Below are 25,995 nucleotides of genomic sequence, written 5' to 3'. Positions count from 1 at the left end.
TTAAACTCAAAGATTTCTATATTTAATCTTTCGGGTCGACGCGGAAGCGTCGGCCCATAAGCAGCATTTACATGCTGCTGTCTCAACAGATCCAATTGTTAAGCACACTGTTCCCTCAACACCTCCGCGTGTTGAGAGCCTTGCTGGTGAAGTAAGGCTACTTTTTCCTGGGCTTCGTCGAGTTCATGTTGTATGAACTCGGTTATGGCGGCATGTTGTTCATCTGTGTTCAGAGTGAACAGCATGGCGCCAACGGCTGGTCCGCGTACGACCGAACTCATGCGTTCGATCGCTCTCCATTCAAAGTCACTCAAATGAGTGAAGTTGCGTGATAGCCTTCTTGAGGGGCTGGAAAGCTCCATCCTTCTCCATCCATCACATCCATGTTGGATGGAACGTGCGTAGGCCTTTAAACGGACTACTAAGTGCTACCAGGTGTAATGGGGCACCCTTTGCTAGTATTGACCACAGAACTAGTCAACCTACACTGATTACAGTGAAGGTGGGGCGCCTTGACTACTTGACGTACACAACGTGCAGAGGAAGGTTTTAAGTAGCTAATAAGTCTTAGCTACTAAAAGTAAATTCTAAGGCTTTAGAATCGAGAAAAGTAAAACTGTATTAATATATTAAGTTCCTACGTAACGATCTTCGGTGCACTACTGATTTATTATACTAATAACTAACAATGTATGGCGCCTACTTCTGCACCGCACAATCGTGCCTTGTGACGATTGGCGGGGTTGATTCAAACTCAAATCAACCAATCAGTAGAAGTGATGTCTTATTGCGTCAATATGATTAAATTTGGTAATATTATAACTATTAAGTAAAAATATGCAAGATAATAATTTTGAACTTCTTTATTTATTTTCTCTTATAGGAAATGCTATTTATAAGTCCTCTTATAGGAAAGAATAATTATTTAACGGACACCGGCCATGCATGTTAGTTAGTCTTTGGAGGTCAAGCTAAGGATGAATTCATTTTGCTTTACTTCTACTTCAAATAGGCGAATCTTAGTGCTCGCTTTTGTACCCTCCATGAGCCACAATTTCCTTATGTTTCAGTTTCTGTCGGCTTTCGTTCATAATTTCTTTGTTGAGAAAGCATCTTTCAATTTAACGTTAAGTACCGATATATTGCGAAGTCTTTTTGCAGACCTTTCGAACTACTGAAGCTTGGAAAGTCTTGCGAAAAGACTTCGCAATATATGCGTACTTTCATGTTAAATAGTGTAATGGTAGCAACTTGTTGCTGGCATGTCAGGTGCCGTGTTATGACAAAGGACGTCACACAGTGGTCGCTAAGATTAAGTGAGAGGACTGAAAGCGGCGCGTAAAGCCGCTCGCTGTACTTCGTTCCTCCCGTTGACGATTTTACAAAATGAAAAGCTCGCTTTTGGAGAGGGGGTGCTGTAACGGGCTAAAGGCGCTATGTTACACAAATTATTAAGTATACTTTGGGTACTTAACGGGATGGTGATGCACATAGGTGTATCACATTGGAAGGGATCGTGGCTACGGTCATCCGTAATCCGAAGTATTCAGAATATTACGCGGTGCACATCGACAGAGGTGACATCCACTGATTAGATAAAAGGTTTCAAATTTGATTTGATTAAATACAAAACAGTCGAAAAATTTCTTCCCGCGCACATGAAGCTAAATTACCGCTTCCGTGACGATACTTGTAATAAGGTACTAAGTTTGATGGGTGAGGCCGCTTTTAACGCAACAAATACTTACAATCTTCTGGATACCCTCGACGGAAACGCTATTTCGCAAGAGTTAACCATCTTGGCAAACCGAAGAGAATTGAGTGTTTCGCAGCGGTGCTCGCCTAGTGGTGAGAGATTGCAGATCATAAGAGTTTTGCTATCTCCACTAAGAGAGGAGCTCAAAAAATGGGTCAACTTTGTGTCGCGGAAAGGGACATGCGTCGACTTTACGATTAAATAAATACCAATTAGACTTTATAGTGCGATTCAAGGACAATCGTGGCAGCACAAACCTTTTTCGCAAGGGAACACATCACATTTCCCAACGCCGAAAGACTCTTATTTATTGACGTCGCTTCTTTCAAAAGTTTCTTGCTGCTGTCACTACCCGACTTCGACACATGTTCAGACCCCTACAATTCAAGTGTTTAGCAAAAACGAAATTAATACTTAACACGAAATTAACAGTACCACGTACCGCCAAGTCGACAAGATTGATAACCCCGGTTCGCATCTCGTTAGTAAGCGAGTTCTTTCCTTTCAGTCTGGATTGTATAGAACAAAATGATACATAAGCACCACTTATCAAAGGCTATTTGAGTGACTCTTACCTCAGGGTGATGACGCAGTGGCTGCGCGAAGATTTGTCGTTTAATTGCGTCGAATTGGTAGACCTTTTTGATATTGCTCCTCGAAGCAAGTCCCATGCTTCTTGGTCGCTCCCGATCTTTTGGCTAAATGAATTCACTACGACAGTCTTTCCTTCGCTATCTTGACGAAGTTCAATTTTTTCGTGTGACTTAAAATTTACAAGATAAAGATTGTAAGTCAAAGTTGTTTGGCCATGCCGGCAACTTTTTTACCTCAATTGGCGCAAGTAAGTCACGGAATGTCTCGTTATAAATCTCAATTAGCTCAAGGCTGGCAGTAAAATCCCATCCGCCTGTACGTAATTCTTCTATACCTTTAAAAATTTGAGCAAACGCTCGTCCAACGATACCCAAGTCTGGCCATAAGTCTCGCAGCTTGCAGTTGGCAACATTATTACTCCCTTGCATCGTATATGTTTTACCCGATCTACAAGAAATTATTAGATGTCAATACGACACTCAGCGCTTCCGATTAGTTTATTAGACGATGCTTACCCAGTTTGTCCGTAGGCAAATATGCAAACGTTGTATCCATCTAATCCAGACTGGATCAGCGCAGACACTTCTAGAAAGACATCATCTTGCGAGCAGCTGCTATTGAACACCAGATCAAAGTCGAAACTGTACTTTTTGATCACATTACTCGAGCTATGCTGACCATATCCTACGTGGGACGTTGGATTGGCGCTGAGTTCAATCTGCCGCCGTTCACTGCGGTAATCGGGAAACGAAAAGACCTGCATACTTAAGTAAGCTTCACAAAATGTGAAAGAATACAAAGCAGCAATATACCTTCTCCCCCCTAGAGCTTGTAAGTTCATGCTCTAGAATAGGTCGCACGCGGCAGAAAACGCGGATATTGCCTTTTAATTCCATCACCTGAAGTCTGCATAAGTGACTGTTTGCGGCATCTCCAATAAATTTATTTTGTGATACACGCACCTTATTATGTAGGCTGCGTCGAACAGCTTCGGCGTTAAAAACTCGTTTTTCCAAATGGGCAGTGCTTTTTTGAAATCGACCTTTTGCCGTTTGATATTTTTCTTTTTTTCTCTCAAGCTTCTTTTTAAGATCATCCACCTGCAGCAAATAGCGCCGTATCATCTCTGTTGCTCCAGCCAACTCTCTTTCGAGAGTTAATATCCTTGCCTTTGTGTTATCCAGCACGCTTGATTGTGGTCGCAACGCATCCAAATTTGCTTCTAAATGCGTATGTTCAGCGTTCAAGTTGCTGAGAGCCTGCCGTTGGCTTTCTATTGCTAATTTTTTTTTCTTTTCATTCATCAAAATCTTTTGAAGAGAATTTGCTAGGTCATCGTTCTCTATTTGCAATCGCTCGCATTCAGATAGCGCTTTCGCCATTTTCTGATCATTTTTCTTCAGTAAAGACAATAACTCTTTCTTTTCTTTCATCCATTGAGCGTGCAGCGCAGATATTTGATCCTCTGCCCTATCGAGTCCGTCAGACAGTGTTGAACGCGCAGCCTCACACTTCTCGTAAAGTTCTTGAACATGTCTAAGGTGTGCAATTCCTTTTGATTCACGCTCAAGGGCTTCTTGCTGTTCACGTCGTGCAACCTTCAAATCTAGCTCCAACGCACAAGATGTGTCTTTTATTCCTTCGTTGGTTTTGCCAGAATTCAAGCCTCGCGATAAGTTGAGCTCGTTTAACTCCCTTGCGGATCGACTTCGATCTTCGAGCAGACTTTTTATGACTGCATCGCGCTCATTTACTTGCAACACTAGTCCTGTAATTTCACGACACAGCGCCTGAATCCTGTCCTCCTGCTTATAATCTTCAAACTCACTCAAATTCTGCAACTACAACTTATAATTAAAATTATATTGCGAGTGATCACATTACGCACCTGCGTATCATCAAAGCTATTGATCATCTCGGTATCTCGGTACTCGTTCAGTTCTCGCTCCAGCATTGCTGCATGCTTTAAAAGTGCGACTGCATGCTCGTACGTATCCGTGTATCTCTAAAGTAATGTAGCTCGTCAGTTACTTTTAATTATTTTACACCATTAACTACCACCTTCTTGTACAAGTACGCCTTCTCTTTATCCGATTTCGCACTAAGATCTTTCTCCTCCTCGAGAGATCGACTCATCAGAAATTGAACGGACGCTGGCACGAGTGAATTAATGTTCTCTTTTACGGGTGTATCGCTCATTCGATTAAAGCTCTCGAACATCGAACGATGTAACCGCTCTTGATGCGGCCGCAAAAAACTCATGGCGAAAGGCCTAGGCTCTTTAGGCACAGCGCTTATTTCGATGCTATGGCCACTACTCTCCGTCTGATTATCCAGAGCTAAATCATCTAACGGTTTCACATATCGTTCGTCGAGCCGCGTCACTGATCCCAAGCCTGAAGCGCTAGCCATAACTGGGCTAGAATGTTGGCTTGAGCTCAAAGAGCGGTGCTGCCAGTCAATGACATTTACATTGGGTATCATAATGTCTGCGTAGTAGCCTAGTATGCTTTCTGGCACGTAAATTCCGTTGAAAGTATCCCTTAAATGGTTGAACGCTTTACAATGTATAAAAAATGTGGCACAGACAAAACTACTACGGGCACAGACAAAACTACTACAGCCACAGACAAAACTGCTACGGCCACAGACAAAACAACTACGCGATTGATCTAACCAAGCACAGTATTAAGTAGTGGAGATGGCAAAATTGTGGTCATGTCTGTGGCCGTTCAGTTTGGTCTGTGGCCGTAGTATTAATGTCTGAGGCCATGGCGGCGGCCAAAAAATAAATGCATTATATCACGCAATTGTATTACCACAAAATAAAAGCAATTTTTATTGATTTGCTGGTCGGTTAATTGTTGTTTTTTAAAGTCTGCACTGCAATACTTCATTCAGTCCCTATGCAATCACTCATTATGCTTAGCGTGGTGTCTCGATCCTTTTTTACTGGTCCACGTCAGTTGAGTCGGCATTGATGTTCATGTCGAGCTCTTCGCCTGTAATGCGCTTATACAAATCCAGCACGTCCTCCGACGTAGTCTCGAAGTGGCTCGTCGGGTCGTACGAAGAACTAATGAAGCAATTGTCCTTCTTGCCGTTCCCTACAGGTTCAAACATGTCCGTTATGGCGTCAAAGCGCTCCAGAAACGGACCTAACAGCTTCACACCAGACTCCAACTCCTGCAGAGGCATCGATGTCTCAACGAGCGTGCTTACAATGGCAATGTAGATGCCCTGCGGCGCAACGCAGTGGGCAGACGACACCACGGCGACGTAGATGTCATTCTTGCGATTGGCTTGGGCTGCGGGAATGATGATCTGCAGCGACTCAGCATCGTTCGTGCTAGGAATCGGGTGATTTAGAACAAAGATAGAGCGAACAGCGACGCCAATCTTGCGCATCTTTTCCTTTGGAAAGTACGACGGGTCACCAATCACCAGCTTAGCCTTAGCCACTTCGTTGTCGCACTTAATACCCCATGCCCTCCCGTCCTTATCAGTCAAGATCTCATCGACTGCACGATTAAGCATGAATGTGCCACCGTTGATTGCACAGAGACGCGAAAAACTCTCGGGCAAACCGCCCAGGCCGTACAGCGGGTAAATGTATGGAGATTTGCCATAGCGCTCCAACGAGTAAGCATACAGTTTTATAGCACGGACAGTCTCAATGGCGGGACGTTGGTGGTACGATTCGTCACGCATGAGCGCCATCGCGTGGCCCATAAAGCTCTGAGTGTTGGCATCCACGCCGAATTTCTCAAAAAGATCACTCATGGGCTGCTTAAAAAGGTCTATACCCTCATAAGTTTTGGGATCGCCCTCCTCATAGTTATAAATATACATGATGAGCTTGCGAAACTTGCGCTTCTCAAACATACCCATGAGCGATGACCGCAGCGCTTCTTCACCCGTAGCAGGAACCTTGTGTGTACGTCCGCCTTTCACGACGTAGCTACCATCTACATTCTTAAACTCGAGGTAGCGGGTCACTTTAGTGTGCAGAAGCATTTTGACAAGTTTGCCGCAGGCCATGATAAACTTGGGCACCAGGTCCACGTTGTAATCCCGATCTGCGCCCAAGTCAGTACGTGGATCCTGTTCAGGCTTAAACTTCTTGTAAAGGTTTGTAAGGTTAGGAGAAGCACACTCGCCACCATAATACGGGTTGCGATCTACCACCAGCACTTTCTTACCGTTTACCGCAAGCAATCCGCTCAAGATGCACTCCTTAAGACCAGTTCCGAGCACTATTACATCGTACTCGCCGTCAGCTAGTGCCACTGCTCCTAGCGGTAGCCATGCCAAATCCTTCTTGCTCTTCTCCGCCATCTTTTGTGGGATAAATGCTATTTTTTTAGGAGTAAAAATCTGATTTTTGGAAGAAAAGATGATGTAATGTTTGAAATAATTTAGTCTTCATTTGTAATTGTTAAGCACGCTAATTCACTTGTTTTCCGAATATTTAAGCACAAAATTTGGTTCGACTGCAGCTAGAACCAACCTGACGATCATCATTTCGCATCGCGTCGTCGTGTGCATGCGCAATTTCCAAGTAAAAAAAAAAAACTCGGACGATTATTGCGCACACGATCTTATGGCTGAAAACGCCGCCTATTTTAAATTGTTCATGAGACTTGAATCGATGTGACTGCGCTTCTTTCAAACGAATTTCGTTTAAACAATTTTCGGTAAATAATTGTCGATTAAAACTAGCTGTGATTTGTAAAAATCGTCACCGATATGCAAGAGCTGCAAATTGCGCACAGTTAAACATTTCCGACGTCCAACGTTCTAATTTTACACGAAAGTCATCGGACTTTTAGGTCTCGGTTGGCATTTAAGACGGCGAGCTTAATATTGACTAGTTGCTAGGTGTTTTTCTAACGTATCAGATGCCAAAGATTAATAAGTTTGTCAAATGCATATACTTGCGAGTGCGCACATGTCCGCGCTCGTCACATAAATTTAAAGCTTTGGCCGATCGTGCCTGAAAGGCCGACTAGGTTAAAAGCTTATCAGCAACAAATTTAACGAAATGAATCTGATTTTTAGTCCATACAAATTGAGCGTATGAAATTGCAAGTTTCATCGATTGCCCTAATTTTTGTCCAGCATGCAGCGTTTAGCCTTTGCGGCTCAGTCTAAAGGCGCCTTCGGGGTGCGCGAATATCTGCAAGGTTCGTAATGACCATCTTCTTTTCATTACCAGTGCTATAAGCGCCATGCTACTATTCGCAGATAATCGCCAAGTTGCCCCCGACATTTTACACGAGCTAAGTATCTTCGTTGAAGTGGAAGACGGCGAAATTACAGACGATGATAGAGAATACTCCAAACTTGGCATCTGCCTTGAGCAGCATAGTTTGCGAGTGCAGCGCGATATATGGAGTGCGTTGGCGAGCGGGGCATCTCCAAGCACTGAAGCGGCTATGAGCCTGGCAAAAGCCTTCCTTCAAGTGACAGCAATGCCACGACGATACGAAACTGATGCTGTATGTTTGACGTTAGCAGAAATGGTGCTTGGAGTTGAGGAAAGTAGAAAAAAAAAAAAAAATTTGCCCAAAAATTCTGCGTTCCGACGTCGGATGCGGCGGCTGACATTGAATCAAGTCGACTTCTCCTTACATGAATTTGAGGCAGAAAATATGCCAAAGGCATTATCGTCAGAAATTTGCTCTATGACTCCAATAACGGCATATTTTCGAGTAAAAAAGCGCTTTAAAGCCGAAACTCTAGATACTTCGGCCACATTGAAACCAATGCAACAGAATTCGAGGGATAAATTGCCAATTTCGACACAAACAGGAATGATGATACACCAACAACCTTTGCTATCAAAAGAGGTCTGAAACATATTTCTACAATCGGATATGTATTGCTTGCTTTCACACGTCGTCTTTTGCGATAGGTGGAAGATCGCGCGTCCGGACTGGCTAAGCAGCTCGCTCAGCTGAAAAATGAAACAGCAATTGTGATTGATGATGTAGCTTCACGTGCTTTCGATTTGATAGCTGAAGTCGTTAATGACGTTCAGACTGCCAATGTAGCTAACGAGGTGACTTTTCAGCTTTTGTGCAAGAAACTTCGTATGGACTTGACCATGGACGAAGCTCTATTTCAGATCACAAGGTAGATATCTTCTAAAAATGATAATAATGTATACTAACGCAAGCAATTGCTATCGTCTTGTTGGCAGTGCATTAGTTGATTCTAATTGGAGTTCGCGGTACGCAGCAATCTTTCTCGAAACTAGCATCTTACCGAAGATCTGCTCGGCCAAATCAGTCATCTCTCGTGTACTTCTCCAGACCGCGCTTCGCTATAGTCCTAATTATAGTGAAGCTCTTGTTGACTCACTTTTACTTCCCCTTTTGGTGGGTGGAAATTTTAATAATTCCAAGTATGACATTGGGCCTCCGCAAGCGGAAGCAATTATTCGAATTTTACAGATTCCATACTCAATACCAATTCACCAGCTGGACGAATATCTTCGAAGATCTTTAAAAGCAACTACAGCCAGCGGTAGTGCCAATTCTTCGAGCTCGCTTTTGCTTTCCAATGATTCGGCATTATTGGTATTCCAAAACATATTCAGCATGAAACCAGCGTTATCATCATCGACAATAGAACTGTTTATTGAAGCGGTTGAAACCGTTCTGGAGCGCCCGGATCTTGGGGACATTAAAGGCTCGCTCAAATTTGCAACAGTTATATTCACGCTAATTTCAAAATTTCCACAACAATGTACTGGTCATGTGGAGATTCTTGAAGGAATTGTCTCCCAGTTAACTTCTATCATGGCGAAGACAACACTGCGTTTTCTACAAAAGCTTAATAAGAGAGAATAGCATTAATGCTATCACGATGGAAAGGTGAAGGTGTTGCTTCAGCAAAATATGCTTAAAATTTAGGATTTAGTGGAGTTATGTAACGAGGAATTCTACTGCATGAGCCATAACATTCGCTAATCGCAATAGAGTGGTGTCTCAAGACGAGCTGCAACAGTAATATCGACCCAGGCGATACTGCATTACTTTTTCCAATGCAGCAGGTGGGTGCAGTTCCAAAATTCGCCCGCAATCTTTGCCATGCTTTGCTGCCTCCAGTATCACATGTGCTCCTCCAGGATGCACGACAAGCAAACTTGTCACGTCTGCAATACTGTCACCGATACGGATCCAACATGAACGCTGGTTTTGGTGCCGTTTCATTTCGCAGGAAGAATACTCTCGCTCAACGTTGCAGGAATGTTCATTTGACGACGACATGCGATAATTTGATATACTTTGATGCCCTGTTGCCCTAGAAGTAACTAAAGAGTTTGCAAAGGCGACACACACGTGGTATTTCTTCTCAGCACATGAAAAGCAAATCTCGTTCGTACACACATCATTGCATCCAATGCATGCATCGCATTCGTTCGATGTTCGACTTCCTGACGCTTTGAAAGACGCCTGAAAGGCTTGCGATGAGCAGGTACCAGGAAAAGAGTAACGACTTTCCAGCAATGGACGGATTGTGTTTTCTGTGTCCATTTCACTTAAGAAACTTGTCTCTTTACAAGCAATACTTATAGGACTTATTTGACCACTCAAGCGCTTCTCTGGCGCTGGAACCGACAGTTGGTTTTGTTTTTTGCAGATTTGTGGTCCAAAAGCATGATTAAGATCGTACTTTGCTTGCTGCTTGACGTGGCTTCTGCAAGTGCTTTCGCCATTAAGTGATAAAATACACTTTTTCTTTTTCTTTTGCGTTAACAATTTTTGCAGCATCTCTTCCGACGGACTTTTATATGGCTCTGGTTTTATTGGCGTGTTCTTTTTATCATCTCGGATTGAACTCGGTGACTTCATAGAGTTTAAATACTCAAGTCTCATTGATCCGTTCGATGCAACATCATTCAACTTTTTTTGGTAAAGCAGCCTGTCCGCTGCCGCATTTGTGCAATCGCTAGTGCTGTTGCTAAATGCATAAACCGGCATTTCAATTGTTTTTCCAGTACAGAATAAAAGTGACGGAGGCTCCAAGCTGCTCTCAGTTATGGCTTGGTAGCTATTCAAAAAAGAATTCAACGCGCGCAGACGTTCCTTTTGAGTATCGTTATAATCTCTTTCAATAAAATGCGACAAAGGCGATACATGAGGTTGATGTGTGGCTCTGGTCGCGAAGTGACACAATACGAATTTTACGAGTGCCACTGATGTCTCGGCCATCCGAACAAGACGAACGTCGATGATTGATTCCACCAGAAATCGGTGTTTTTCCAGTAGTTTTTCTGCAACAGCCTCTATCTGCTTGACAGCCAATGTATCATTAAGATTATTCTTTTGCAACGAATGTCGGTTGCTCGCCGCAACGTAATTTGGGCAATCAAGCGTCGCCCGCTGCTCCATTACTGCACTTTGCAGATACACCACTATTTGGTGCAATGTGAGTAGCGTCTCGTAAAATACCACATTAATTGTATTCTGGATCTGAGCCTCCTTTGTGAATAAGATGGAGGGATGTGTTGAAGAATTAGATAGCAAGTCAAATTCAATTTCTGGATCATCCACCCAGAAAGCTGTTCCGTTAAAAGACAAGTTTGCTACGCCAGATGAATTGTTCAAGTCATCTAACGAGGCCGGAATAAGTTCGGCAATGGTATGTAGCAGCGCCTCGTGGTAGACAAGGTGCTGAATCAGTTTAGCACGCTGGTCCCCAGCTCCATTGCACCCTGGAGCAGTATTGATAGTCCGAATGCCCAACAAACATTGCAGCAACCTGAGGCACCAGTAGCAAGTAAGAACTTCTTGCTGTAATACGAGCTCATGGACAGTGTCAAAAAGTTGAGGAATCTACCCGCAAACACAATGGTCAGCATTCAAAATAACATGTCATAACAAGCAAGCTTACAAACCATCTCGTCTGTGAAGCATGCATCTGGATGGTGATATAAGCGCAAAAGTGCTTGTATGGTGGTGGTTATCTCAGATCTGGTTGTATCTCCATATCGTCTATGTGTGGCTACTAACATAATAAAATGCTCAAAGACAAGTCTTATCGACTTGTTTACTTCGTCAGCTTGCCCAGGTCCGCTGTGCATAAGCTCGTCCAGTGGGAGATTGGCATTGAGCTCTTCCATAGCAACAGTGATGCTCACGCCCTCATACATGAATAGGCCTGAGTCGATGGAATGGCGCATGTCGAACGAAGGCTCTGTTGCACGCTTGTTACTATTGATACGGCGCTGAAACCACCCGCCACGCTGGCTCGTATCAGATCTTGCTGTGTCATTGTTTCCTAATGAAGCCCGAAGTCCACCTTGTCGCCTGCGAAAAGACCACACACTGCTGCTTCGACCTTTTTCGCCGTAGCTGTCTTCTCCGCGACCTGTATGCGAGAGTCGCCTTAGCAAGAACGTTGTCATTGTCACGCCGGCAGTATTGCTATCATCAGTGGCGCTGTCAGCAGTATGAGGGTAGTAGAATCGGCAATAATTGAATCTCGAAGAGTTGAGGACAACATTGTGCTGACCTGCCTCTCGACACACCAGCAGTAGCATGATGACAAGCTGATCGCGGCCGTCTACGTCAAGGATAAGCAATTCTTCTTGCTTAAATTCCAACACTAGCATTCGCAGATCCCAATCAGGGCGGACAATCGCTAAAAGTGCGCTGTACGGACGCGCAATTACAGTGCGCATGGAACAGTGCATCTCGACTATAAAATCGCCCTGAAGAATTAATTGTATCTTCTTATATACCTTCTTTTCGGTGTCGCTAGAATCGCTCCGAGGCACTGCGTCGCCCTCATCCACCGTCGTATTTGCCATCTTGACATCGAAACGGATGACTGATGCACGATTCAGCAACTTTAAATTATGAAACCGAAGTTGCTGCGCCGTGATGTGTGTTGAGGTCGTGCAAAGCCCAATCCCCACCTCATTTGCAGCAGCTACGATCGCATTTAGACAATCATGTCTATCGGTGCAGATAAAGAATCGATCATGAAAAGCTGTCGACAGCACCATGCCCTCGCAATGCTCAGTCGAGTATGCGGTCATGCGTAAATAAAGATACGGAAGATTCTGAACATGGCGCCCGCGTTCGTCCAAGAAGACAATACTCGACACCGTCACTTGCAAGAACAGCAGTTTGTTGGACCCATTGGCATATTGCTCAATACAGCGGAAGTGGATTCTTGGGGCATACACTAAACGATAGAGCGATGCTTTTCCTTTAGCTTGGCAACGCAGCTTTGCTAGTAGCGATAGTAGATGGCCCCTAGCGGGGCAGTTAAACTTCAATCTGGCTGAACGGAAACGTGATGTCTCGAGTCTAAGAACGAAGTCATTTTTAGTCGGGAATAGCTTCACGGCTTCGATGTCAATAATATTCCACTGATTTGTGCATAAAAATGTTTCTGGGTTGTACGTGCTTAGTGTGGAAGCCGTGACCACGAGAATGCGTGGATATGTGACCCACCATGACTCTTTAGTTGCTAGATATTGTGCGATAACTGTGTCACCGCCCGAAAAACTTCCTGATGGTAGAGTAGAGTCAATAAGTGGGTTCGCCACCATAAGATTAGATATTGCGACAGGCGAGATGCAGAGGCTGCTTCACTGCGAGGCACTGAGAAAAAGTTGATGTAATACTGATAAAGTGTCGTTACGACGGCATCCATGGCGCTAGTAACGGAAAGTATTATTCAAAAAAAGACACGTTCAGTACGGGGGGGGGTTACCGTGGTTGCTCATGAGTCTCTGCAAATGTTCCTGTGAATAAATACTACTTGTTGGTTGAAAATGTTAGGGCAGGGGTATGTAACTATAGAGGCCTCACGTGAATTATCTGCCGCCTAAGGCGAAAAGGTGGCCATGATTTAAAATTATAACGGGACGAGACTAAAAAGAGCCAAGCATTGGTAGAGGTAGGCAGCAACGGGTAGCTTCAGCAAATCCGAGTAAAGTGTGACCAACAAGGCACTAGAATTCAGGCACACGTGAAGATGGGACTAATATATCGGCGTGCAAGGACCTCTTGAAGAAGGAATCTACATCGCAAAGGAATCAAGACACATTTTGAGATTTATTGTATTTGCCGACGATTTCTTCAGATGATTGGATAGTTTGGCTAATCAATAACACCAAGGCTTTGACTTTATGGTAAAAGAACGGTCCCCACAACTAAAATTGATATTCCCACAGCTATTTTTAATTAATATTTATTTAAATTTAAATGACTTAAATTGTTACTCTCACAACTATTTTTTTAGAAAAATAATAATTTTAAACTCGCAATTAAAATGGTTATTTCCACAACTTCTGTAATGATTTTAATTGCAAGTTCAATCCAAAATGCCGAATCGCCAATAGACATTATGTGTCACCTGTGATTGGCTAATATATATTATATTTCAACTAGCAGTGGCTATTACTATTATATTTCGGCTTTGATTGGCTAGTACATACTATGTTTCGACTGTAGATTGATGCCACAATGTCCACAGTATTCTTTATCTATATGAAGGATGCTTGTTCAGCTCCTTTATACAGTTTCCATTCATTCAATGCTTACATCAAAACTTGACAAAGACACTTGCCCTTTACAACATTTTAGCACCAGTACACCAAACCTATAACACATTTGAAGAGCTCTTCAAAGATGCACAAGAGTTTGCATTCATTGATGGCTACGCATAAGCTTTAAGAAAATCTGCGATACAACATAGTGACTTATGAGGAACATACGAAATGTGGTTATCATGCAATTGCTCACCTGCTGCAATGGACCGATACCTGTAACCAGCTGGTTTGGTTCTCCTGCATGTGCTGTTCTTGCAGCTACCTGCTATTCAAGGTCAGTGTTTATTTTGACTGAAGATGGATCCGAAACTTCTTTCAATCCATACACCACAGTAGCGAAAGGAAAGGTACTCTTGCAAGTCAATAGTAACCACTGGCAAATGGCTCAGCTGCATCTTGGTGTAAAGTTACCTTGGGTTAATGCAATTGCATTAGTGAGGAACGAGACTTTTGGCTAGTTCAGATCCAGTTTTCCTTCATCGAGTTTTTGATGTAACGTCATGTTTTCGGCGTTGTGTTTATAGCAATTAATATCTTTACAGAAGTTGTGGGACTAACAACTTTAGTTTGCGAATTTAAAAGCATTTTTTTAAAAAAGTTGTGGGAGTAACAATTTAAGTAGGAGCGGTTTATGAAATTCAAAATAAAAAACATTTTGAGAAATAGTTGTGGGGATATCAATTTTAGCTGTGGGGTATCAATACCCTTAACGAACCCACCTCTAACGAGCCAGTCATCTTAAAATAAGCGTATAGGCCTTTTCAAGAGGTTTTTGGAGTTTTTACTGCCCAGCGGGGCTACTCAAGTTTCCTCCAGAGTCAAACTCTCTTTTGTAGTACAACAATATAAAATTGATTTTTTTATACTTGCAAAGCAAATGAGTCGCTGGAGTCACTGGAATTGCGGCGATGAACAGGTACAGTAAGAGCAAACAGCCTATAAGACCCCTGTCCTCAGCGCAATTGGGTTTGTTGCGCCGTCCACGAGTTCGCGACGGTGAACACTGTTGGAAAATGGTATTTCACAGATTGAAATACCGCCAGGTCCCAAGCCATCAAGAAAACAACTGCCGTTCTCCAGAATTGTCTTTCATTTGTATATTTTGGTGTGTTGCAGGTGACAGAAAAGACGGAAGGTGTGAGCATACCATTTCGCAGGAGCAACGAGCAACTGCAAATCAGGGTGGTAGGAGGTATGACACAAATAGTGTTGTTTATAAACTTAATCTTTGAAAACACTTCTTTGGAGACCTTTCTTGCTTTTTATTAGAAGGTTATGAGCCCAGTGGCGGATGAGGAAGTGCTTAGGGGCGCAACACCTAATTACGCAGGGAATGCGTATGGGGAAGAAGCGCATGTGGCAGCACGCGAAGGGGCGCCACTGAGGAAGAGTACTTGGGCGCTCGCGAAAGGGGAGTGCCAAGTGTGGAACCCTAACCGGGCAGCGACATTGCGGCAGAGCTGGCTAGGATTTCTTTACGTTTGAATTCTATGGATAAAGAGCGTCGTCAGGGGTCAGGGCCAAGTGTTACGAACTCGTAATTTGTATACAGGTGAATTTAGGTCGACGGGTCAGGCCCCACGACCAAACGTGAAGTTGGACCTTGGAGTTGGTGGACAGACATTAAGTGTTTTTCGCTAAGCGAAGTGGAGTACATTGTCCTGTAACGGGGTGTATCGTTACATGAAAATAACACTTAAAGGTTGTTAATTAATATATTATCTAAAAGGTAGATAATATTTGGAGGATATTACTTTATATAGTAATGTTCAGAATTCTTACGCATAAATAGGTATAGACCATTATATCTATTTATTCCGCAGACTAGTCAGCTGTAGAGATAAACAAAAGAGATATGCAGATAAGATAAGATAAGATAAGACAAGAATTTAATTGCATGTTAGTATTAGATCATAATTAAGTTAGCATTCACAAGATAGAATGAAAAATTACTTGATTATATTAATACAGTCGTAACCCTCTGTAAGCTAGTTACCTTAAAGAGAACTCTTCCTCTGCACGTACTAGTGTACGTGAAATAACGTAAGGCACCACTCGAAACTGAAGCAGTGCGAAGTGGACTTGTACTGAAGCAGTACAAGTCGTAGTGCCCCATTACAACTCCTAGCTACTTAGAATCTTCCTCTGTACATCGTGCACGTGAAGAAGTCGAGGCGTCCCACCTTCACCGTAATCAGTGTAGGTCTTTCAACATTTCCGCGTGTTGAAAGCCTTGCTGGTGAAGCAAGGCTACTATCCCTCGGGCCCCGTCGAGCTCGTGTTGTGTGACTCAGCTATGACCGCATGCTGTTCATCTCTCCCCAGATTGTTCAGCATGGCGCCAACGGCTTGCCAACGGCCGAACTCATTCATTCGATCACTCTCCATTCAAGGTCCCTTAAATTAGTAAGCCTTCACGCGTTGCGTGATAGCCTTCGGGACGGGCTGGAAAGCTCCATCCTTCATCATACAACATGTCCATGTTGGATGGAACGCAGGGGGGTCGAACGGACTACGATATGCGACCAGGTATAGAGGAGCACACTTTGCTAGTACTGATTAGAGTAAATGTCAAAACAGGGTGCTTAACAATTAGATTGTTTGAAACAGCAGCATTAACATATTGCTAATGGACACGTCGACCCGAAAGCTTAAAGATCGAAATCTCTAAGCTTAAGACAGTCGAAGGCTTCTCCGTTTTACGATGTTTCGTTGAAATAGACGAAGCCATAGAAGCTCGTCGTATCAGTGATGATGCGACGAAAGTAAAATTTGGCATATCCAGCTTATCAGGACGTGACAGACCTTGGGCCTTAGGGCTCAAGCTTCACGACCCATTAGTTTTGGGTCGTATGAAGGCTTTGAGATCCGGCTTAGACAATCAGTCGAAACGCCACGTGCCGAATTCAGGGCTCAAGCCGAACACCTGGATTTGAAGTAGGGCAAGCGTGATATTCACGCTTTCATGCCCAAAATTCACAATTTCTTGTGGTATCGCATATCGTTCAACATATGCACAAAAACAGGTGTCTGTGTTTATTTAAGGTCTTGCAGATGGTCCTACCAAGTCACCTGTTCCGGCTCGAATGAGAGACGCTAGACCAAGCAGTCACTGTAGCGGGACAGAAGGACTTCAGTCTACAACAGGCTTTCGTCCACTCTGGAGCTTATCGTCCATCGTGACGATAAGAACACGGAGGAACAAATCCTATGAAACTCTCGTATGTGGAGAGCGAGAAACCTCGCTCTTCAAGTCAGAAGCGATTGCAAAAATGCAACCGATGTCAAAAGACGGGCCACTGCGCCTATGAGTGTAGTGACCGACACCAAGTACCAAGAAACACTGGGCGAACGATCGGCCTTTCGCTAGGAACAGCGGAGTAGGCGGACTTACGCTGTTGCAAAAATGCAGCGGCTAGGCGGATCGTAAAAAGCGGTCGGGTCGGCAGGTGCGGAGCGCCCTACTGATCCAGCAACGTCAAAAGAATTTTCAGGCCTTCTGACGAAAGTTGCCCTCACCCACAAACATCGTTGTAACTGCCACAGGTGATGAGGTAAACCTCATCACCTTGAAAATCATTATGGCAATTTATTAGACGCCAATCGCTAAAAGATCGCAGACTTAAATTTATTGAGCGCGATATCCTATTAACGAGGATGAAAGTGCGCTTATCAACAGGCGCATCTGTAACAGCAAAGAAACGTGTAGTTCATATCTAATACGCTTTAAAGAGTAAATAGTTTGATGATGATTTCATCGTTCTAGATTTGTATGACAAATTTGATGTCGTCCTTGAATTACCATGGCTCAGAAAGTACGAGCCATGTATTGGCGATGCCTGTCTCTTGTTCATCAGATGGGCAACTAATGAACGCCTTGAAGCGTCCACAAGCTTCAAGGCGTTCATACTGTGAATATCCTACGAGTGAGTGCGATGACCTCACTTGTGATTCGGTCGTTTGCACGAATGCACAAGACCTCTATGTGAATATTTTAACACTGTGGAGTTAGATCCTGACGGATGTGCCCAAACACAGGCAGCGTCGAAGGTCCACCATTGTGACGTGGACATAGTTGTCGACGGCTGTGTACAAGCACAGGCAGCGTCGAAGTTGGACGAGTCAAAGAATTTGAGTGATACGAAACAAGGATGCTTGCTTGGAAAGCAACATTCAAGAAAATTTGAAATGCCTGTCTATAAGAGGCAGTTCAAAAGTCCTAGATCAACTGGAGAGTCGATCGTAGAGAATCTCGCTGTGGCTGCACAATCACTGTTGCAACAACCAACAGTGAGTGCAAAGCCACTGTTGCAAAAATATGTGTTCCGTCGTCGACATTACTTTATGATGTCAGAGGAGCTCATCACGAAGAAAAGGCCCTTGAAGGGTTGATAGATTACCTTAAAACCATCCCAACAGTCATTAAAAGGATTGTCGAAATTGAACCGATCCGCAACAGATCGATACACGAAACGCAATGAGTCACAGTACTATACAGCCATTGCTGGCGACACACCTCGCTTCAACATCCCCACCCACAATGATTTACGTTTTACGCATCATGTATAAAGTCCACGATGTAGCAATAAGTGGTCTTTTTGGACGTAATAAGTCATATCGCACGTTAACTCGCGCCTTCTACTGGCCCCGCCAGTTTGAGTTCGTCCGCAAGTACAATATAGTATTTATGTAATGGAACACTCCGTTACAATTACTGGGCCAATAATTGTGGAGATCCATACGCAAAGTTATCGATTAATTTTCTTACGAACGTCTTGCGCAAATTCTTCCGAGCTTTGTTAGTCCTCCTTTTAAAGCTTTCAGCTTAATGCAGCAAAGGTGATCATCTTAAAGACGCATTGCGTATTGGCTGTTAATGAACATTCTAGGTTGAGTAGAGCCAACTAGAAAGGCCGTAACGGGGTGCCTTTTGCTAGCACAGACAACAGTACTAGTCAACTTACACTAATTACAGTGAAGGTTGGGTGCCTCGATTATTTCACGTACCCGGCGTGCAAAGGAATGTTCTCAGTAGCTAAGAAGTCTAAGCTACTAAGGGATGGTTCTAAGGCTTTAGAATAGGTAAGAAGTAGGACGTATTATATTAAGTTTTTCCATTACGATATTCTATCTACTGGCTTTAACATATTAATAACTAACATTGCAATGCGACTCCTTGCGCACCCCTACCGTGTCTTGTAACGATTGACAGGATTGATTTAAACTTAAATCAACCAATCATTAGAACTAATGCCTTATTGCGTCAATATTACCAACATTGGTAATATTAGAAAAATTAAGCCAAAATTAATAAAAAATATAGTTTGGCTCTTCTTTATTTTTTTCCTATAATAGAAATTATATGCATTTTGCCTCTCATAGGATTAAATACATATGCAACGGGACATCTGTTAAATCTTATCCTCCTTAAACGACATTCACCACAGTGACTGATGTAAAGTAACAGAGAGTGCTATAATGTTTTTCTCTGTATATTAGCAGTTATTGGCATTGCTTCAGTTCCCACTTTTAATGGCGCATGGTTTCGAAGCCCGTGCGCGTATCCTGTAAAGCCGCAAAGCTGACAGCTGCACGGCTTAGTGAAGCTGCTAGTATGCAAAGACGCTAATGCGCCTAATGTGGGGAGTGTGTCACCTCTACTCCAATTGGAGGTGGCCGGTACAAGTCATCTGCTTCCATTGTCCTACACGGGGAATAATAAATATTTTTTCAACTTTTTTATCGGAAACGTATGAAGAAGTACAGAATTATTAGCTTTTTATATAGGAAAATTATGAAGAAGTATAGAATTAATATCCTGTAATAATATTTACAATTATTTCTAATATTACCTAATTTGGTGATATTGATACAACAAGGCAATAGGTTTGTTGATTGGTTTATTTAAGTTTACACTAACCCGTTAATCGTTACAAGACACGATATAGCCGTGCGCAAGGATTCGCTATGCATAGTTACTTATTGATATATCGAAGTTAGTAGATAGAAGATCGTTACGTCAAAAATTATTATATTTATACAGGTTTACTTTTCTCTATATTAAAGACTTAGTATCGACCTCTAGTAGGTAAGATTTCCTAGCTACTTGCACCCTTCCTCTGCACGTCAATGCACGTAAAGTTTCGAAGCATCTCACCTTCACTGTCATCATTTTAGGCTGGCGAGTACTGCTATCAGTCTTAGCAAAAGGTGCTCTTTTACACCTGGTATCACTTCGCAGTCCGTTCAACGGCCTTGGCACGTTCGGATAAAAAAGGAGGGAGCTTTCAATCCCCTCAAGAAGTTTCCACGCATCGCGTGAAAGTTTCACTCATTTCAGTGACCTTAACTGTAGAGCGGTCGAACATATCGGTTCGGTCGTTGGCGGCCAGCTGTTAGCGCCATACCGTTTGCTCTACAAAGAGACGAGCAACATCTTTGTAGGGAGTCGCCTTCAAGTACCTTAAGCTCAGATCTTTAAATTGTCAGGACGACGCGAAACCGTCGACTTGCTGGCAGCATGCAAATGCTGCTGTCTCAATTGTTGTTGAGAGCCTTGCTGACGAAGCAATTTTCATTTGATTTTAGGCCCCGTCGAATCCATGTTGTACTCGGCTTTAGCTGCGATAGATTGTCGATTTAGACGATGATATTTAGGTTCGCTGCACCGTTGCCGATGTGACGAAAGTGAAATCGGTGTGTCCAACCTTGCAGAACACGCAAAATTTTGGGCCTTAGGCTCATCCTTCACGACCCATTTGTTTATTAGTTAAACGAGCTCTCTAAGACCCGGCCCAGACAGACGTTCGAGCTGCCATGTGCCGAATACAGAGTTTGAATAGAGTTCCTGGATTTGAAGAAGGGCAAACGTGGCATTAACGCTTACGCCCGACACACACGATACCTTCAGGTTGTATCGTGTGTAAGACGATTGATAATCGAAACAGGTTACTGCGTTCACCAAGGTCATGCGATGATCTCGTCAAGACCCACATCTTCTGCCTCAAATTAGAGACGCTAGATAAAGCGATCTTTTTAGCAAAATATATAGACTTTCGCCTGAAAAAAAGCTTTCGTACACTCTGTGCGTATCGTTCACCGAGATGATAATAAGACGTAGGTCTCAACGTCAATAAACCTATGTTTTTTAGAGAGCGAGAGATCTCGCTTCTCAAGATACAAGAGAATACCAACGTCCAATCGCTAGGGGACTACGCCTATGAATGCCAGTACCCCACGCCCAGTGCCAATAAAACTGAGCAAAACTGTCGACCTCCCGCTAAGAAAGCGGGGACCCAATTCTGACGCTGTTGCGAAATCGCAACGGCGAGGCAGATCTAAAAAAACGGTCGGAGTTATAAGGTGTGGAGCCCCTTACTGATTCAGCAACGTCACGAGAAATTTGCAGGCATCATGACGAAGGTTGCTCCTAATACAAATACAATGTGTGCTACCCTTTGGTGATGAGGTTTCTCTCACGACCTTGCAAATCGATGTGGAAAACAAGATGCCACTAAAGTCTTTAGTCGATATAGGTCGTCAAACAATTCCATTCGAAGCCAATCGCAAGAAGATCGTAGACTCAAATTCGTTAGGCGCAATATACCTCTTTCGAGGATGAGAGTGCGCCTAGCACAGGCGCGTCTTAAACAGTAAATAAATCTGTAGCTGGTATCCAATACACTGAAAAGAGTAGAAAGTACGATGAAGATTTCATCATACTGGTTTAAATGACAAGTTTAGTGTCTCCATACAATAACATAGATCATAAAGAACGAGCCGTGCATAAATTAGCAGCATCACGCCCTGAAAATGCCTGCCGCTCATCTGATTAACGTCTTGGAGCGTCCCCACGTGTGAACGTCTTACAAGTGAGTGCGGTGGCCTTACTTGTGCAAGACCTCAGTGTGACTACCCATCACACTTTGGAGTTAGACCCGACGGCTATGTACAATCATCAGGCAGCGTCAAAGGTTCACATTGTGATGTGGACAAATTTGCCGACGGCTGTGCTTAAGCACAGGCGGCTTCAAAGTTCGAACATTTGAATACGCTGATTGAACTGAAACAAGGATTCTTGCCTGGAAAAACCATTCAATAAAATTAAAAACGCCTGTCTATAAGAGACACTGCGAAAATCCTAGATCGACTCGAGAGTCATTCTTAAAGGATTTTGCTGTGGTTGCATAATCATATCTCGAGGCAGTTAGGGAGAATACTTTCCAGATGGAGAAGGGATGTCCCGAAATAATTGAGAGAACAAGTTCCACGAATCGCAGGAAACAACTCCCTAGGAGCTATGCGAGATAAGTATTTAATGCTGTTCTCCTTCCCACCGCGGACTAGCAAAAACATTAAATTGATGTGCCATAAAAAAGCGGCATACGTTGCCAAGATAAAGTTTGGGCAGCATATTTGTTTCTCGAATAAATAAATATACAGTGCTGTTATCGACGTTGCCTAGGCATGGATATACTTAATTTTTTGTTTTTCCACTAAAGTTGTGTGAAACTCCATTATTTTGTAAGTCAAATCCGTTCGAAAAAGATGCTACTATTGATAAGCTTTATATATTAATGAGACAGATGTGAGTTAGGTCAAGCACGAAAATGCTTCAAGGCTTCATTTAAGCCACCGCGCAATGCATGTAACGGGGCACATTTTGCTAGGGCTGCTTCAGTGCTACCCGGACTGCACAGATAACAGTGAATAAGATGTGCGTTTGAGTACTTCACGTACACGACTTGCAAGGGGGGGTGTAATTGTTGCGAAATAATCTAATCTACTTAAGGTCGATACTAAGAAGACTTAGTATAGGGAAATAGTAAAGCTGTTGTACATAATTAAGCTCCTACGTATCGCAATCTTTTTATCGAATTACTTTAAGATACATATCAACTGCACTCCGTTATTAGTCCTAAAAAGTAATAATATTTATGTAACGAAATACCCAGTTACATCACCCCCCCTTAAGCAATAGTCATGTAATAGGTTGACAGAGAGTAGTAATGTGTATCTCTCTTTATGAAACACTTATATTTATTTTAATTCCAACATATGCGCACGGCATTTAAGCCCGTCCGCGTCGCCTCCAACGTGACAAAGTTGGCAGCTACGCGAGTTTTTAAAGCTGCTAATGAAGCTAACTCAACAAAAGACGCTGAGGCATCAACTGCGGGAAATAACTCGCCTTCAACTTTGGCTGGAGTCGTCTTTTGAAGTCGAAAGCAATGTCTAAATCAAAATCATCTGCTAAGTCCTCGGGTTCTTCCGGGACGATACCACCAAATAAGTGGGTCTGACGTAAAAACGTAGCTGTTCGCGAATTTATTCAACTCGATCGAACCTGTTGTTGTGGAGCCAGCCTGTGATGACCTCCATAAAAGAGCGGTACTGGTGATGCTAAAATAATCACCACGAACAAAGTGATCGTGAAGATCTCTTTGAAGAATGTTTTAGCGGTGCTAGCATGCATCACCAGGAACGAAGCGATCGTAACGATCACATCGAAAAGAATATTGGCTTAAGTGCTAATATAAGCCAACGGGAGAAGGAGAGTAATTTCTTGCAATACGCTCTAAAACAGAGATCATGGTTGCCCTTTAAGGTCAACATTGTAAGTCGGTCTGGACTGATCAACAAGCATATAAACATCTTGTTCGACTCATCCGGGCTTCACAAGCCCGGTGGAGACCAACACAAGTTCTTAATTGATGCCCATTTTCAGCATCGATGGTACATGCCAAGAACGTAACTCCTTTGTTTCAAGCTTTAGGAACATTTGTGCAGAATATGTAAAGCGCAGGTCGCAAGGATTGGCTTGAAAGACTGGATATTTTTCTGGACCGATTAGAAGAACGGTCTGTATTAGCAGCACCGTTTGACTAGAATAGCAGGATTACCTTGCTTTTTGTGAAGGACCCATGTCCAGGGTGAAGTCCATGCCCCTTACGAGGCATTTCCCCTTTAAGGCCCCCCTTCACCTCGTGGTAGTATAAGAAGTTCAATTAGAGAAGTCTCTTCACTACTCAAGTATATCAATGGATTGTGAAGGAAAAGAAAAAGTCAGGTTCGTTTTACTCGTCGAGCCCGACTTATCAACATGATCAAAGTCGCGTCCTGGTAGTTAGGATAGAACGTTTATCATGGACGTTTCTATCGTCAAGACTTAGTGTCGACGATCGTCAATGTTTGTCGCGAACAACTGGAAAATTGAGCGCAATACCAGGTCGATGATTGTCGAACGAGCGGGTGCATTAAAGACTTCGAAACGAGCTGACATCAGCTCGTCAAGTAAAGCATCCTTGATTGACATATTAAAACGTTTTTATCCAAGCGTTCAGTCTCTAACCGAGAACATCAGTCTCACGTGGATACTAGGGCCGTACCGGTATCGAACCCGGAAGTAAACTCTTACCAATAGTGCGGACGAAAACGTCCAACGTAAGATGTAGAATGCGTGCATATACTAAGAGGCAGCTCGATCTTGTACGCATTGCCTTGGCAGTGCAGCACGCGGAACGGGCCGATATATTTGGGCAGTAATTTATTACTGTCCACATTCACAACATATTTAAGTGGATTACCGTAGACAGGTAGACAATTGGACAAGATCGTCCACTATAATTAAATCAACGTTTGCGGTTCCATCTTGGTAGAGTTCCATTTCGATCAGTCCACCGCATCAGCGATGAATTTCTGCACTAGAAATGGACCATAACTTATCAAGCCAGCAGAAAATTTCATTCTGACTCTGTTTTTTTTAGTGCACCCGAGGCACACTGCGGATATATTATGCTATATTTTAGTGAAAGCATCACTGTTCTACTAGTATTATATTTATTTATCAAAGTCAACAATCGTCTTATCGCTTTTACTGAGTTTGTCTTCTTCAATTTGGTTAAATCAGCATTGGTATTTTTCACATTGAGTGTGGATTCAACGCGTGATGAGCGAGATCTAAATTGTTCTTTGCTCAAACAAGATGGTTATAGGTGGGTGGCGTAAGCTATTCAAAAAAGTTGTAAATGCTTTGTTGATACATGCACTGTATTGTTTATAGCAAATTTTGCGGCCGGCAAAAACTCGCTCCAACTCGTAAAATATTAAACGTATCCGCGAAGTATTTCTTTAAGGATACGATACGTTCTGTCGGATCATCTCTTTCCGGATGGTCAAAGTTGGCATTTTCATTTGTGTCCCAAAAATTTGAACAGAAATTGCCAAATTTCGCTGTTAATTGGCTAACGTATCCGCGAAGTATTTCTTTAAAGTATTTTTAGCCTGGTATCAAGTCGATTTCGTGTCGAGTGCCTTTATCCTAAAAATGCATGTTATCGAATCAGGAAACACATTCTTGTCTTCGATAAAATCCTATTACAGACAATTTGTTTTCAAATACCCCCAGGATTGGGCGTAAGAAGTTTAATTCGAGTCTTCATATCAAGTACACTTCGTTCCTTGATGAGACTCGTTAATTTGCTCGTTCTAAGAAAAAGTATTCCCGACCGAATATCGACCACGTACTTGTCATCTGTGGGTGACAAATACGCAGCTTTGTTTGACTTTGCTACTATGCTGATCCCACAAAAAACATTTTTATTTTAGCATTGACATTGAATTATCTCCATCGTTAAATTTGGAGGCGCTATCAGATCAAGTGTATAAGCATCTACGCCTGATCCATTGCTTAATACGACATTAACTGTCTCAGATTCTACGATAAAATTTATTTCCAAAAAAATTTTAAGAACGAATTCGCTAAGGTTCTTGGGGACTAGTGTTTCGGGACTGTATATATCCCTTATTTATATTCAAAGTGCTCTCGTCGAGCTGTACCCCACCATTTTCAATTCCACTTCAGAAAAAAGCAAGTTTGCAACCGGTGAGTATGGCATCACTTTTGATATAATATTAATTGATAACCAATATGTTATTACAAAAATGGCGTGACTACACGGGCATAAAATTTACATTACATATAATACGAATAATAAAGGAGAAAAAATCATCAAATTCAATAATTTACTTAAAATTTTCAATGTTACCGTACATAGTAACATTGTAG

The 25,995-nt window shown here is 42.8% G+C and overlaps 4 protein-coding genes across 4 annotated transcripts; 1 reads left to right on the top strand and 3 right to left on the bottom strand.

Moving 5' to 3' along the window:
• Window positions 1–1,591: 1,591 nt before the first annotated feature.
• Window positions 1,592–4,834, bottom strand: CCR75_001061 (uncharacterized protein; the record flags this gene model as incomplete). Its single annotated transcript, XM_067959166.1, has 9 exons — window positions 1,592–2,133; window positions 2,199–2,265; window positions 2,332–2,519; window positions 2,584–2,797; window positions 2,866–3,107; window positions 3,163–3,249; window positions 3,313–4,185; window positions 4,239–4,355; window positions 4,409–4,834. 9 exons carry the CDS (start codon window positions 4,832–4,834, stop codon window positions 1,969–1,971), a joined length of 2,379 nt encoding a protein of 792 aa, XP_067821161.1. The 3' UTR covers window positions 1,592–1,968.
• A 465-nt stretch (window positions 4,835–5,299) lies between these two features.
• CCR75_001060 (uncharacterized protein) lies at window positions 5,300–6,688 on the bottom strand (the record flags this gene model as incomplete). The annotated part of the gene is made up of 1 exon (XM_067959165.1): window positions 5,300–6,688. One exon carries the CDS (start codon window positions 6,686–6,688, stop codon window positions 5,300–5,302), a length of 1,389 nt encoding a protein of 462 aa, XP_067821160.1.
• A 784-nt stretch (window positions 6,689–7,472) lies between these two features.
• On the top strand, window positions 7,473–11,267 carry CCR75_001059 (uncharacterized protein; the record flags this gene model as incomplete). The annotated part of the gene is made up of 4 exons (XM_067959164.1): window positions 7,473–7,536; window positions 7,598–8,202; window positions 8,268–8,488; window positions 8,556–11,267. The coding sequence occupies 4 exons, from the start codon at window positions 7,473–7,475 to the stop codon at window positions 9,205–9,207; spliced, it is 1,542 nt and encodes a 513-aa protein (XP_067821146.1). The 3' UTR covers window positions 9,208–11,267.
• Window positions 9,346–12,923, bottom strand: CCR75_001058 (uncharacterized protein; the record flags this gene model as incomplete). The annotated part of the gene is made up of 2 exons (XM_067959163.1): window positions 9,346–11,196; window positions 11,259–12,923. 2 exons carry the CDS (start codon window positions 12,921–12,923, stop codon window positions 9,346–9,348), a joined length of 3,516 nt encoding a protein of 1,171 aa, XP_067821147.1.
• Window positions 12,924–25,995: the final 13,072 nt, after the last annotated feature.

Source organism: Bremia lactucae, linkage group LG5 (genome assembly GCF_004359215.1).
Source record: "Bremia lactucae strain SF5 linkage group LG5, whole genome shotgun sequence".
In the NCBI taxonomy this organism is placed as follows: domain Eukaryota; phylum Oomycota; class Peronosporomycetes; order Peronosporales; family Peronosporaceae; genus Bremia; species Bremia lactucae.
This window is presented reverse-complemented; position numbering and strand designations above follow the sequence as displayed.